The following is a 14,479-nucleotide window of genomic DNA, read 5'->3' on the forward strand; positions in this document are numbered from 1 at the left end:
CTATGTCCAAATTAGACACTTTTTTTCTATTACTCTCCGTTTGGAGGACTACATGTAGAGGTGTAGAGCAGCCATAGGGGCAGAGGAAGAATTTGGATTCTGTCTATATGTTGGTTGAGTGAAAACAGCTTTTTTATCCCACCATGCTGTTACATATTTATTTAAAGTTGTCTTCAAATAACTTTAAGATTCTTAGGAATTATACTGTGGGACAAAAAAATATTTGGCAGTCGCCAATTCACTACTTTATTATATCAATAAATTCATAAATCAAACAAGGGAATTTTCTGATTTTTTATTTTTTTACATTTGGGCTCTCAAAGCACAAGTGCATCTATGATAAACATGTTCGTTCTCTCATCTTTTCGAGAGAGAATCTTGTTATAGCCAGTCATTCGTGCACATATCCAACAGTAAAAATAATTCTAAGCCCCTAATAATACACAAATTTAAACTCTTAGAAACTCAAAATGGCCGTTTTAACAAATAAATTAAACAAGTAAATTACTGCATTATGATTAATCTGGAATTATCAAATATTATAAAAACACTGTGGGATAATGTCTGAGGGTCAAAACGTTTTTGATGTTTGTTAGTTTGTTTTCTATTTATGAAAACTGGGGAGTCAGTGCATTTTTCTTGTCAGGAGTTTAGACGTTTAATGCACCTGAAATTTCCGCATATTTTGGGGTGTGTTTTTTCTTCTTTATTTGCAAGTGGTTGTACCCATTGGGGAACCCAAATAGAGCTGTAAACTTTACTTTGTCCCTCCTAATTGTTGCTTTTAAGATGTTGACTTGGGAGAAGTGAAGTCCAGACAATGTACCTTTCCTGTTAAAGCTTTATTTTTGCAGTATAGAATGCAATGGGTGACTTCAGAGGTGATCCTTCTAAGTGGACATGTCTGTTTAAGTCTATATGTTTTTACACACACAAAAGATATGGTTAAAAATATACTTCTCTTTTCTCTTTTTTTGCAGTGCCTTCCCCCAGTGCCTTAAGACTTGATGCCACTGCTTCCTTTGGAACAGCCAGGGAAGTTGTTGCCATTAAAGACTACTGCCCATCCAGCTTTACTACACTGAAGTTTTCAAAAGGCGACCGCCTTTATGTTCTCGATGCATCAGGAGGAGAGTGGTGGTATGCCCATAACAACACAGAGATGGGGTACATTCCTGCTGCATACGTTCAACCCATTAACTATAGAGACTCGTCCTTCAGTGACAGTGGAATGATTGACACTGTGGGAGAGAGTAACGAGGAGGCAGCCAAAGAAATTGACCTCTTAGGAGAATGGTCAGGAGTGATTCTGAAACCAACAACCTTCCAAAATGGAAATCCATTTACAACAAACCATACCTCTACAAACCCTTTTCTAAATGGGAGTCCTCAAAACTCACTTGATCAGAACAGCAGAGAGAAATCTATTGACCTCCTCCTCTTTGATATGGTTTCTCCATCAGTGCCGAACTCCACCAGCAGCACTGCCGACCACAGTTTTGGCAGTGCTGGTTTCCATTTAAACCCTCTCAATCCCACTTTGGACGTGGGGCAGACGTTGCGCAGGGAAAACCCTTTTTTTAGAAGCAAACGTTCCTACAGCTTGTCTGAGCTGTCTATTCTGCAGGCTCAAACAGATGCTCCCCAGGCCTCCAATGGTTTCTTCAAAGGCCTCAAAGCTCCAGCACCAGAACAATTTCAGAGCAGGGAGGATTTTCGCACAGCTTGGCTTAATCACCGGAAGTTAGCCAGGTCTTGCCATGATCTGGATTCACTGGGCCAGAGCCCTGGCTGGGGACAGACACAACCAGTAGAGACCAACATTGTTTGTCGGTTGGATAGCTTAGGAGGTGCCGTCCAACTTCCAGACACTAACATTAGCATCCTCATACCCGAGGGCCACGTGGCACCAGGAGACACCCAACAGATTTCAATTAAAGCCCTTCTTGACCCTCCATTGGAGCTAAACAATGACCGCTGTACCACCGTCAGTCCTGTTGTGGAGATCAAGCTGAGCAACATGGAGTGCAAAACTACCATCACGCTTGAAATGAAAGTGTCAGTAGTTGTAAAAGTGGAGAGCAGAAAGACTACTGAAGTACTGTGTGTAAGAAGTGATTGTAAGGAAGGACCGTACAGCCCCATTCCTCAAGCATACGTATACGGTGACACAGTTCAAGTGTGCCTGGACAACCTTGAGCCATGCATGTATGTGTGTGTAGTGGCCCAGACTCAGTCTATCGCTCCGGACTGCACAGTTTGGGAGAATGTGGTGAAAAAGATCACATTAGGAGTATATGGTCCCAAACACATTCATCCATCCTTCAAGACAGTTGTGGGAATGTTTGGCCATGATTGTGCCCCAAAGACACTGCTGGTGAGTGATGCCAGTAAGCAGGCACAGTCCACACCCCCAGTTGCACTTCAGCTCTGGGGTAAACACCAGTTTGTTTTGTCCAGACCTCAGGATCTCCATGTTGGTGTTTACTCCAACATGGCCAATTATGAAGTAAAAGCTAGTGAACAGGCCAAGGTAGTCCGGGGATTCCAGGTCAAACTCGGAAAAGTAAGCAGGCTGGTCTTTGTAATTTCTTCCCGCGATGCTGAAGATGTTTCTGATTTCACTTTAAGAATACAGGTCAAAGATGATCAAGATTGTATACTGGCTCAATTTTGCGTCCAGACACCAACTCCTCCACCAAAAGCAGGTCCAAAGACATCTGTGCAAAGACGATTCCTCAAAAAGAAGGAAGTAGGAAAGATAGTTTTGTCTCCTCTTGCTGTCGCCACCAAATACCCTGTCTTCCAGGACCGCAAAATAAACAACCTAAAGTTTGGAAAATTAATCAAAACTGTCATTCGACAAACAAAAAATCAGTACTTGCTTGAGTACAAAAAGGGAGATTTTATTGCTCTGTTGAATGAGGAGAAGATTAAGCTGAAAGGTCAGCTGTGGACCAAAGAGTGGTACATTGGATATTATCAGGGTAAAATTGGTCTTGTTCATGTTAGAAATGTGCTAGTGGTTGGGAAAGTTAAACCGATTTACTTCAGCGGGCCTGACCTTACAACATCCCTGTTACTGGAGCAGATTCTCAAACCCTGCAAGTTCCTCACCTACATCTATGCCTCTGTAAGGACTATACTAATGGAGAACATCGGCAGCTGGCGGGCATTTGCAGACGCCCTTGGGTACATCAACTTGCCCTTGACTCATTTTTGTCGGGCAGAGCTGGACAGTGAGCCGGAGAGAGTGGCATCTGTATTGGAGAGGCTGAAAGAGGACTGCAACAACACAGAAAGTAAAGAGAGGAAGTCCTTCCAGAAAGAACTGCTAACGGTAGGATATTGCTTCTTAAACCTTCTGTCTTACAGGAGTTGCTTTCTCTAAGCATTGTTTTTGAAACAAAACCGTTTCTTGCTTATCAGTTGTCTAGTAAACTACCATATTTTACTCGTGTCTCTTCCCTGTAGCTGATTTTTTACTGCTTCAAAATGTTGGGATAACTGATACTCACATAAAAAATAAGTCCAATAGTTTGTATGGCCCTATCACAGTACATATTATGATTGTGCATTGAAATCTTTTTGTTGTCTTTTTGTCTGCATTAAATGTAAAAGCTTTTCATTTTTAGAAAAACCTCAGTCTTTTTTAAGTATTTTTTCATCCTACCCTGTCCTCAGTTGTGTTGTATTTGTCAATTTAAACACAGGGTATATGGGGTATACATAGGGTATACTTTATTTCCTTACGAGTCTGTGTCATTGGTCATAGACATTCCACAGCTGAAGCAACACAAAACTAAAACACTGTAATTCACACACAGCTGTAAACACTGGTTAGTACCTTTTATAGATGGAGAAACTGCAGTGACAAAAGGGATCACAGGAAAAGTTGGCACATGAACATTTTCCCCTTGTGGGAAGTTTTTGTTGGTATTTATATGTACATTGTTCTAAAACTCGGTAGGTCAGAACTTTTTAAAAAGATTCTTGACTCTCTTTTCTAAAACTAAATCTAGGTCCAGCTTGTGTATGCTTTGGCACAGGCTGACATCAATTTGCAAAGAAGAAGTAGCTACATTTAAAAAACTTTGGTCAAAGTAAAGATCCAATCTGTTTAAATGTCTGGTTTGCTTTGTTTTTTAGCTATACAAAGGAACTTCAATCCTACTTGTCCTCCTCTATGTGTAGCTCCATCAAAACAAGGAAATGTAAAAATGAAAATATTTTGGTCTGTCAATAAGGGATTTGTGAGGGATCAGTTAAATTATTTCAAGGTTTTATTTTTTAAATGTGATTGATAATTAAAGCAATACCTTACTCTGAAAAAAATGAAATGCTGGAAAATGATGTTGTCACATCCTAATCAGCTATTTGACTCACAACACATGCAAAAGGTTACTGAGCCTTTCAATGATCTTTCTGTCTGAGTCACTAATTTACATAATCATGGTTTACCATGACTGCTGACAGAACAGACATCCAAAAGAAAAAGTCATTGTCACCCTTGACTAGGACGGCAGAGTTAAAAAATAACAATAATGGATCTGTGAAGAAAAGATAAATATTTTTCTTACATTTGATAAAAATGTCTGATTTATCTCCAAATCTTGGACGAATATTGTGTTACATCATATTTGGTGTTAAACTAGCAAACTGTTGCAGAAAAGGGCCAACAGAGCAACAGTCAAGCTTGGTTGTGATGGCCTTGGATTGCTTGGAAGTGTTTGGAAAAGTTGCATGAAATACTTTTACCCAAACAGTAGCTCCAGTTACATGTGCAAAATGTCTTTGATTGGATCAAAGATCGGATTAAAATTGAACTGTGTACAGGGTTCCAGAAAAACCTCATCCGATTATAACAAATGTTTAAATGTGCCACACTTTCGATCGGAATAACTCATTTTGACATGGGAAGAAATATCTAAGATACTGGAAATGGCCATAGAAAAAGAAATACCGTTGTAAATAAACGAAGCTGCAGCATAGAGCAAGATAATCTTCTAAAAGGGATTTAATTATTGTTTTAATTATTATTAAGTGCCTGTTCACTCACAATTTCTTAAATCCGTGCAGCCAATGGTTTATTCTTGGCAGAACTGACCTGAAAGAAGGATTAGGATTAGGCTAATACGTGCCTAATACATTTAGCTTTGGATGTAGTTAAAATCCATGCGGGCAATGCCACAATGTACCATAATTTCCGGATTATAAGACGCTACTTTTGTCACACGCTTTCAACCCTGCAATTTATTCAATGATGCGGCTAATTTATGCATTTTTTTCTTTTTATGCATTTTTTCTAACTGCTGCTAGGGGCAGAAAGGGTAAGAGTGAGACAGGGGGAATACGGTATATGTGTAGAGGAAGACGCAGTTTTAATGTAAATTCACGCTTTGTGAATGAATAGCACGGACAGACCCTCATCATGGAAAATGCAAGAAGAAATGCATATGACGCAGCTTTCAAGTTAAAAGCAATCGTTAAAAGCAGTGTGAAAAAATCCACCATCACCAACGGGTTTGGAAAAGCCGGTCTGCTGCGTGACGGAGAGGACAGCGCAAGCTCAGGAGTGAATTTGCCTCAGGATGCAACTGACACTGACAGCTACAACAAAGGAGACACTGAGAGAGAGTGTGTGTCGAAGAATGTCTGACGCTATTCCAATCCGACACTGAGGAGGAAGACTTCCGTGGTTTCAGTGCACAGGAGGTGCACACCTATAAGTTACTGCTGCTCTCAGTGACTTTTACCGATATGTTTTTTTAACCAGCCCTGTTAGTGCTGTTACTACCATGTTGCTGCCGTGTTACTGCCACCTCACAGGCACTGTTTGGAATAGAGCTGTGACGGTGTGGGATTTTTGATCACCACTGTGATGAAGCAGCAGAAGTTGCGGTGTTGTGGTTTTCCCCCCAACACAAAATCCCCGGCGGCCGCATTACAAATGAATACCGGTACAAGTAATAATTACAACGCACTATTCTTTATTATCAAATAACAGTAACAACTAACTATTAACTACATGTTTCAATGTGGGCACATGCAACTTATAGACAGGTGCAGCTTATGTGTGTACAAAATGTTTTATCCTTTAAAAATGTAATGGGTGCGGCTTATAATAAGGTGCGCTCTATAGTCTGGAAATTCATTAAATTTTGTCTGGACACGATTAGAAACACAAACTGACATGATTGTTTGCACGATTTCTTAGGACTGTGCAGCACGACATTTCCGCATTCAAAAGCCGCCTATGCCAGCTCACACACCGTCCCAAAGCCGCTCCTCTGCTCGGAGCTAAGTTCTCCTGGAAGACATGGTTCCCTTGAGTCCAGCAGCTCGCTCACGCAGAGTAGCCGGATGGACTGCAGTCCGAAGCCTCCTCCATAGCGCACACTGTAACAAAGCACGCAGACACGAAGCTACGAGTCCGGCTGCTCTGCTCAGAGACATGTTTCATTCGCGCGTAGCAGCCAACCGGTCCAGTTTGCACTCCAAAGTCTCCTCTGGAGTGCCACACCGTCTATGCATGTCGTAATAGGCAGCAGAGTAGTGACCCACAATCAGAACTGTTTATATGAACTACGATTGGATCAACAATTGCCACAAACCACCTATCTTCATCAGAAGGAAATTTTGATCTGAATGAGTCTGATCAGGGCAGAGTAACCCTTGTGCTATCCTAGGGACCTTAACAATGTGAGTTGGGTCATCCAGACCCCACAAGACAGTGCGCTGAACCTTTCTTCTTCAATTATTTGTGATCTTCACTGGTGTCTATGGATTACATGAAATCCTCTTCACCTTTATCCACCCTTGTCATGGTAGGGAGAACACGTCAATGTAGGGGGTGGGGTCAAAGGATAGCAAATGACAAATGGCGTATACTTGTATAGAGCTTTTCTACCTACAAGGACAAAGCGCCTTTACATTCACCGACCCATTCACCCAGTCACACACACATTCACACACTGGTGGCCGCTCCGCTGCCAAACACAGGCGCCCGCCTACCACCAGAGGCAAGGTGGGGTTCAGTGTCTTGCCCAAGGACACTTCGAAGGGAATCGAACCTTCAAATCGAACCATCAACCTTACGATCATGGGTCGACCACCCTACCGCTGCACCACGGCCGCCCACAAGGGGTATTCCAAACGGTGTGTTTACATGACGCATTTTTATTCTGATCAGGCATTTATTCCGTTTACTTTTGTCCTTGTAACTTCATCTACTGAGGAATATAAAATAAAGAACCAGCAAAATTGAGTGGGCCAAATCACAAATTATTATTATGAGTGCTTGACTTCGGCTGTGTTTGTCAAGGCTGGAATGACAGGTATTAGGCAAAGGGACAGACTACTCACCATCTTTACTGAGGTTATTCTGATTAATAGGCAACTTGTTTTGGTTTTCTACACACGTAGATGTCCAAAATGTGAGAAAGGGGTAATAATGGCATTTATTTTCTCACAACAATCAAAAGACTTGAAAGTCAAGTCTTTTTTTAAGCAGCTTATCTCAGTAACACAAGAAGAGCAATAAGACAAACAATAAGATAAAGAATAAAAGTCACATCCTCTTAGAGCCAGACTCATGGAAGTACTATCGACAAAAATGTTAGACATTCCTCTGCAAGCTTCAAAGAGACCAGCTTTTAGGTCAATTTTGTTGGTCTTTTTGCATTTCGCAAAAACTTCATTCATTTTACTCTTAACTTACAGCACATCTCCACAGAAGAAGTCATAACATGTTTAATCAGTTTGCAGGGAATTATAGTCTCACATTCTGTTTCTAGAGTTTTCCAAATGCTGTAGTGTCTGAAGCTGCTGTCAGATTAGATACAGTTTGCAGAATTTGTCATGCGTGGATCTGGTTTATGAAGAGGTTTTGTCTTTGTTGTTGTTAACAGCGGAAGATGGCATGGATCCAGGCTCTGTTGTCTGTTGGATCTCAGGACTGCAGATGTTTCCTGCCTCTTTGTTAAGAGGACTAAATAGAAACTCCAATCTTGGACCTGTAGGCGCCTGTAGTCCTAACCATGTCTTTTGGTCTTCCCGTAGTCCTTGACCCTGACCACCTGCAGTGTGCAGTCAATGAAGCCGTGACAGGTGAACTCTTTTAAGAGCTTGTCGTTTATTTAGTTTAATGTGTCAGCTTATAAAAAAAGTCAATAATCAGACATTTGAACTTAGAAGATCACATTAACTCTTAATCCATGATACATTTTTTAAACCGTTTAGTAAAAATTATTACATTTGGGCACTCCTTAGCATCTGAATAGGTCAGTTGGCTAGGCACGCAGAAAACCAGGATTCTTTTCCCTGGGGGCGCAATGAGCTTCAGTGATCTTCATCTAGTCTTTAGGAAAAACCCTTCATGCTCCTGCATGCCACAAGGGGGGGTCAAATCTGGGTCTCCCAGTGAGACCGATCCCCAGCCCGGTTGTGTCAGCAAGGGCATCGGCAGAAAACTCTCTGCCAAACCATCTGTGGTGACCCCTGACATGATATGCCAAAAAAAGAACAACAAAAGTTCACTCCTTATTTTAAGAAACGTTTTGAGAAACGAGATCGAGAACACAATAGTTCGATCTTTGAAGTCACAGTAGGGATGGGTACCGATCCCCGGTATTGAACGAGCCCCAGGGCAACATTCTTCAAGATCTGACCTCAACGGTTCTGCTATTGGTACTGGAGAAGTCGCTTTTTTTTTTGTGTCCCAGAAGATTTAACGTTATCTGCCATAATTAACTCACCCAGTCAGTTAATTTTCCAGTAATTAATGATGATATTAATTTCGCTATTCTCGCTGAAGAGGAGAGGTCTGTCTGGCTATTTGTGTGCACAAGGGGCGGGGCTGTTTTTCAGACAGTTAAATTATTAAATCTGCGCTAGAGCGCCCCGACTATCGTGTCAACCTGCTGTTATGATGACCGTATTTTGCGCTATTTGTGTAGAATACAGTGGAGGGGCGCGGGAAAAAACAACTCGCTGCTGCAGAGGATATGAACAGGTGAACAGGTAGAGAGGCGGGGGAGGGGCTTTGGCTTCAAACTGTCAGAGAGATGGAAACGCGGGCGTCAGATATAGACGCAGCTTTCACTGCGGGAGTTGGAGCAGAGACTTTCTCTGGGATGATCTTTTGAACTCAAACATTTATTTAATTTGTTTTATATTTACATCATGATTAGTTACTGTATGAATGTATAACTGATGATTGTTTTGTTTTTGTGTATTATTCCTATTTGATTGCTTGAAATAAACCATTTCAAATAAAAAAAATAAAAAAATCATGACAGCAATATGTCAAAACATTGCTGTTTATTTTTCTTTTTCTCCTTCTTTCTTATTTTTTCATGTATTTTACTTTTCAAGTTTGAAAATTTATAAAGTAAAATGTTTTGTTAAAAAAACATTGTTGCATAATGAGGAAATAAAATACTTTAAGTTCTTAATTTGTAATGTATTTATTTATTTATTTTTCGGCCTCAAAAAGTATCGATAAGAGTATTGTTAAAATACCTGATCGATAAGCAGTATCGATAAGAGTAGTAGTACCGTTGAAATCTTAACGATACCCATCCCTAAGTCGCAGTAAGAAAAATTACTTGAAAATATGAATCCATTTGAGTTCAGTGTGTGAATATATGTGTGTTAATGGGTAAATGGGCCTGTGACTGTGAAGCGCTTTGGGCCTTCTAGGAAGGTAGAAAGGCGCTATACAAGTATACGCCATGTACCATTCTGTAACTGCTTTGACATGTGCTGGGTCAGAGGTTGGTTGCTGGGGCCTATCCTAGCCACTTCAGGGGGAAGGTAGAGGACACCCTGGACAGTTAGGAGGTCATCATTTAGAAACAATAAATAAACCTGATCTGTCAACATAATGGAGCCAGTTTAGCTCGTGCTGGTTTGCGGCGCCTTCCGTCCGTGAAACCCGGGTTCGACTCCGGGCTGCTCCCTGTTCCCTTCTCTACCTCTGCCGGTTCCAAGCCCGGTTTGAGAAGGTTGTGTCAGGAAGGGCATCCGGCGTAAAACATTGCCAAATTTACCATGCGACTCGTTCGCTGTGGCGACCCCTGATGGGAGAAGCCAAAAGTGGAAGAAGAAGAAGAATCTGTCAACATAATCCGTGTCTTCCATGCATTTTAAATAAGATATATAGTGAGAGGTGAAAAACTTCAGACAGTAGTTCCTCCTACACATGTCTGGAGAGTCATGGTTATGAGCACATTTTTGTGTTTATATTCTCTAGCAGCAAAAATTGCACATCAAAAGAGAGAGACCTCCAATCCAAATTTTGACACGTGAATTGGGTTTTAAACCTTTTAAGCCGTAAATATTATAAATTATTATTTTTTTGTTAAAGTAAAGTAAAAACAGCAGGTTTTTAAACAGGTAAAGTCTAAAAACTCTGACCAGTTTATCCTGAATTGATATGTCATTTTTGTTTGATTTTAAATAAGCGATTTAGGTGATTTTTTATTTAAGTTTGTGTTTCCATCAGAGATGAATTCCAGTCTTCTGCCAATTTATGAGGTGCCCAATTTAAGAAAGGAATACATTTTCAACAAAAGCGAATATTTCAGCTGGTTGGTAGTGATGTTGGGGATTTTTGGGCATGTCTTTTCATGTAATCTTCATAAGCTAGCTCACCCTGTACATGTCTGTGTGTCTGCTTTTGTCCTGCTGGTGCTCTGATACGTTTGATTTAATCAAGAATGAAACAAAGCGTGCAGCTTGCTGCTTACTCAAACATTTTCATCATCACAGCATCTAGAATTGTAAGAAAGAAAGCACAAAACCTTCATGGACAAGTTTAAACAAATCTTTTAGCAGACATAGTTGTACATGGAAACAATGTGAGTTAGTGAATGAACCCGACTGAAAAAATGAATTGAGCTAACTCTAAAAATGTCAAGCCTGAGTTTTGATGGTGAAAACAGACCAGAAACTCGGTTTCTGGTCTATTAATCCATCCATTCTGTTCTTCATCTTGCTGTACTTCAGACACTTTATTACAACCAGCCTAAATCGGAACCTTAGCCCCCAGACCAGGAAGTCTCTGTTGTGTCTTCACTGGAGGGGGATTTTCATTTTAAAGCCCTCTCTTGGGTTTGCAGCAGAGCCTCTGACCCTTGTGAATTATTGGCAGTGAGATCAGTGTGGCAGATACAGCTTATAACAACATCCTTTATTTCTGAAGGACTCTGGAAACTGCTGCAGCTTTAATCTGCGATCATCTCCCCACTTGGCCATTTTCTTCTCTGGGATTGTCAGCCTCCTCCACTTCCTGTTCACCTCCAGTGGTCTGGTGCCAGGGTTTCCTGCTGTTTGGCTGAAAAACTGATTGCTGATTGCTCGAGGATTCAGGATTGTTTGTTAATTTCAAAGTAGGCAGGTAAAAAGATCAACCTGTCCTGTATGCTCTAACTTAGATACTTCAAGAAAACTACTTTCTTCTGATGAACTGAAGGGAAAAACAACTACCAGGGTAAAATTTCAAATGATTTAGTTGAAAATTATTACGGAAAACTAACTTAACTTTATTACAATTTTTAGAAAAAAACAGCTGCAACTTCCAGCTTTTTCTGCCACAATTATCACAAAAATGCATGTGAGATTGTGGAGGGACTGTACATCAGTACAGACTGTAGAGTTTTCTGTTTTTTAATTTTTGGATGCTGGTGTGTCTCAGGGTTTTTTGTCAAAAATAAAGTGTGCCTTGGTTCAAAAATGGTTGAAAAACACTGGTATATACCCTTTATAGCAGGGCCTGCCTTAGAATCAAGGGTGGCAAATCCAGGCCTCTGGGCACAACACTTCTAGTTTAGCATATTTCTTGAGTTCTTTTTTTGTTGATTACCTACATCAGTTGTGTCCAGCCTGCAATAAGCTGAAAGAGCAGAGTGGTTAACCCTTTAACAATGGAGATGTCGTCGGCGACAGCTAAATTACACACGCTCTTTGAAATGCCTCAACTCTTCGACCATCTATGCCAGTGGCGAACAAGTTTGACATCAAGAGACGAAATGTTTTACTGTGAGAGTCAAAGAGCCACACCATACACTGACCTGCCAAGAAATACACACAAACACGCAATTAAAGCCATATAATTTTCCATAAAACACTCCTCTCCCTACAATAAAACAGCAAGTATTTTACTTGTGTTTATTTCAAGGAAAGTGTCCACCCTCAATACATACATCAAATGCAGCTTAGCCAGAGTTAACACAGCGACCACCCTGGAGGTCAGATACCCCCTCCACATACACAGGCACCTCTCTCTCATCTCATACACACACACACTACAGTCAGTACCATAAATATTTGGACAGAGACACATTCTTTCTAATTTTGTTTCTGTACATTACCACACTCCCCTGTGAACCACCACCTTAACGTGGTGGGGGGGTTTGAGAGCTCGAGTGATCCCAGGAGCTAAGCTGTCTGGGGTTTAAAGACCCTTCCTTTGAAGAAGCAGAGAATAAGGACTTTGGGGTGAGGCTGTCTATTACCCGGGCTGAAGTCACTGATGTAGTCAACGAGCTCCTCAGTGGCAAGGCCCCGGGAGTGGATGAAGTCCGCCCTGAGTACCTCAAGTCTCTGGATGCTGTGGGAGTGTCTTGGCTGACACATCTCTGCAGCATCGTGTGGCAGTCGGGAGCTGTATCACTGGACTGGCCAACAGGGGTGATGGTTCCCCTCTTTAAGAAGGGGGACCGGAGGGTGTGTTCCAACTACAGGGGACTTACACTCCTCAGCCTCCCTGGGAAAGTCTATGCCAGGGCACTGGAGAGGAGAGTCCATCCGATAGTCGAACCTCGGATTCAGGAACAACAGTGCGGTTTCCGTCCTGGTCGTTGAACAGTGGACCAGCTCTACACCCTATCTAGGGTGCTGTAAGGATTGTGGGAGTTCACTCATCCAGTCCATATGTGTTTTGTGGATTTGGAGAAGGCGTTCGACCACGTCTCCCGTGGTATCCAGTGGAGGGTGCTCTGGGAGTATGGGGTCCGGAGAGCCTTACTGAGGGCTGTCTGGTCTCTGTATGACCAGAGTAGGAGCTTGGTTCACATAGCCGGCAGTAAGTCAGACCTGTTCCCAGTCCACGTTTGACTCAAGCAGGGCTGCCCTTTATCACCGGTTCTGTTCATAGTTTTTATGGACAGAATTTCTAGGCGCAGCCAGGGGCCGGAAGGGGTCTGGTTTGGGAACCACAGGATTTCCTCTTGCGGCCGAGTTTGAAGCAGCTGGGACGAGGGTCAGCACCACTAAATCTGAGGCCATGGTTCTCGACCGGAGAAAGGTAGTTTGCCATCTCTCAGTGGGTGGAGTGTCCCTGCCCCAGGTGGAGGAGTTTAAATACCTTGGGGTCTTGTTCACGAGTGAAGGAAGAATGGAGCATGAGATTGACAGGCGGATCGGAGCGGCGTCTGTAGTTATGCGGTCTCTGTATCAGTCCGTTGTGGTGAATTTACCGGTCGATCTTCGTTCCAATACTCACCTATTGCCATGAGCTATGGGTCATGACCGAAAGAACGAGGTCCCGAATACAAGCGGCTGAAATGAGCTTCCTCCCCAGGGTGGCTGGGCACTCCCTTAGAGATAGGGTGAGAAGCTCGGTGACCCACGGAGAGCTCGTAGTAGAACCGCTTGTCCTCCACATCGAAAGGAGCCAGTTGAGGTGGCTCGGGCATCTAGTCCGGATGCCTCCTGGATGCCTCCCTGGAGGGGTGTTCTGGGCATGTCCCGCTGGGCGGAGGCCCCGGGGAAAACCCAGGACACGCTGGAGAGACTACGTCTCTCGGCTGGCCTGGGAACGCCTCGGGGTCCCCCCAGAGGAGCTGGAGAAAGTGGCTGGGGCGAGGGAAGTCTGGGCATCTCTGCTTAGACTGCTGCCCCAGCGACCCGGTCCCAGATAAGCGGAGGAAGATGGATGAATGGATGGATACATTAACACAGTGAATTTTAAATAAAACAACTCAGATGTCATTGAAGTGCAGACTTTCAGCTTTTATTCCATGAGTTGACAAAAAGATTGCATAAAAATGTGAAAAACTAAGGCATTTTTTAAACACAATCCTTTCATTTCATGGACTCGTAAGTAATTGGACAAATGAAATAACTGAAAAAAAAATGGTCATTACTAATATTTGGTTGAAAACCCTTTGTTGGCAATGACAGCCTGAAGTCTTGAACTCATGAACACCACCAGATGCTGGGTTTTCTCCTTCTTAATGCTCTGCCAGGCCTTTACAGCAGCTGCTTTCAGTTTCTGTTTGTCTGTGGGCCTTTCTGTCTCAAGTTTAGTCTTCAACAAGTGAAATGCATTGGGTTAAAATCAGGTGACTCACTTGGCCATTCAAGAATATTCCACTTCTTTGCTTTAATAAACTCCTGAGTTGCTTTGGCTGTATGTTTTGGGTCCTTGTCCATTTGTATTATTAAACGCCACCCAATCAGTTTGGCTGCATTC

At 42.3% G+C, this 14,479-nt stretch overlaps 1 protein-coding gene across 7 annotated transcripts in view; it reads left to right on the forward strand.

Moving 5' to 3' along the window:
* The window catches only part of LOC101160607 (SH3 domain-binding protein 4), a 57,172-nt gene that overhangs the window by 22,698 nt on the left and 19,995 nt on the right, over positions 1-14,479 (forward strand). For all 7 annotated transcript variants that reach the window (XM_004081609.5, XM_078939548.1, XM_011489504.4 and 4 more), the window contains one exon: positions 981-3,340. In XM_004081609.5, coding sequence (XP_004081657.1) covers positions 981-3,340 — 2,360 coding nt within the window. The remainder of the gene's footprint in view (positions 1-980; positions 3,341-14,479) is intronic.

The sequence above is a fragment of the Oryzias latipes genome, chromosome 21 (assembly GCF_053564925.1).
Source record: "Oryzias latipes strain Hd-rR chromosome 21, Olatipes_Hd-rR_3.1".
NCBI lineage: Eukaryota > Metazoa > Chordata > Actinopteri > Beloniformes > Adrianichthyidae > Oryzias > Oryzias latipes.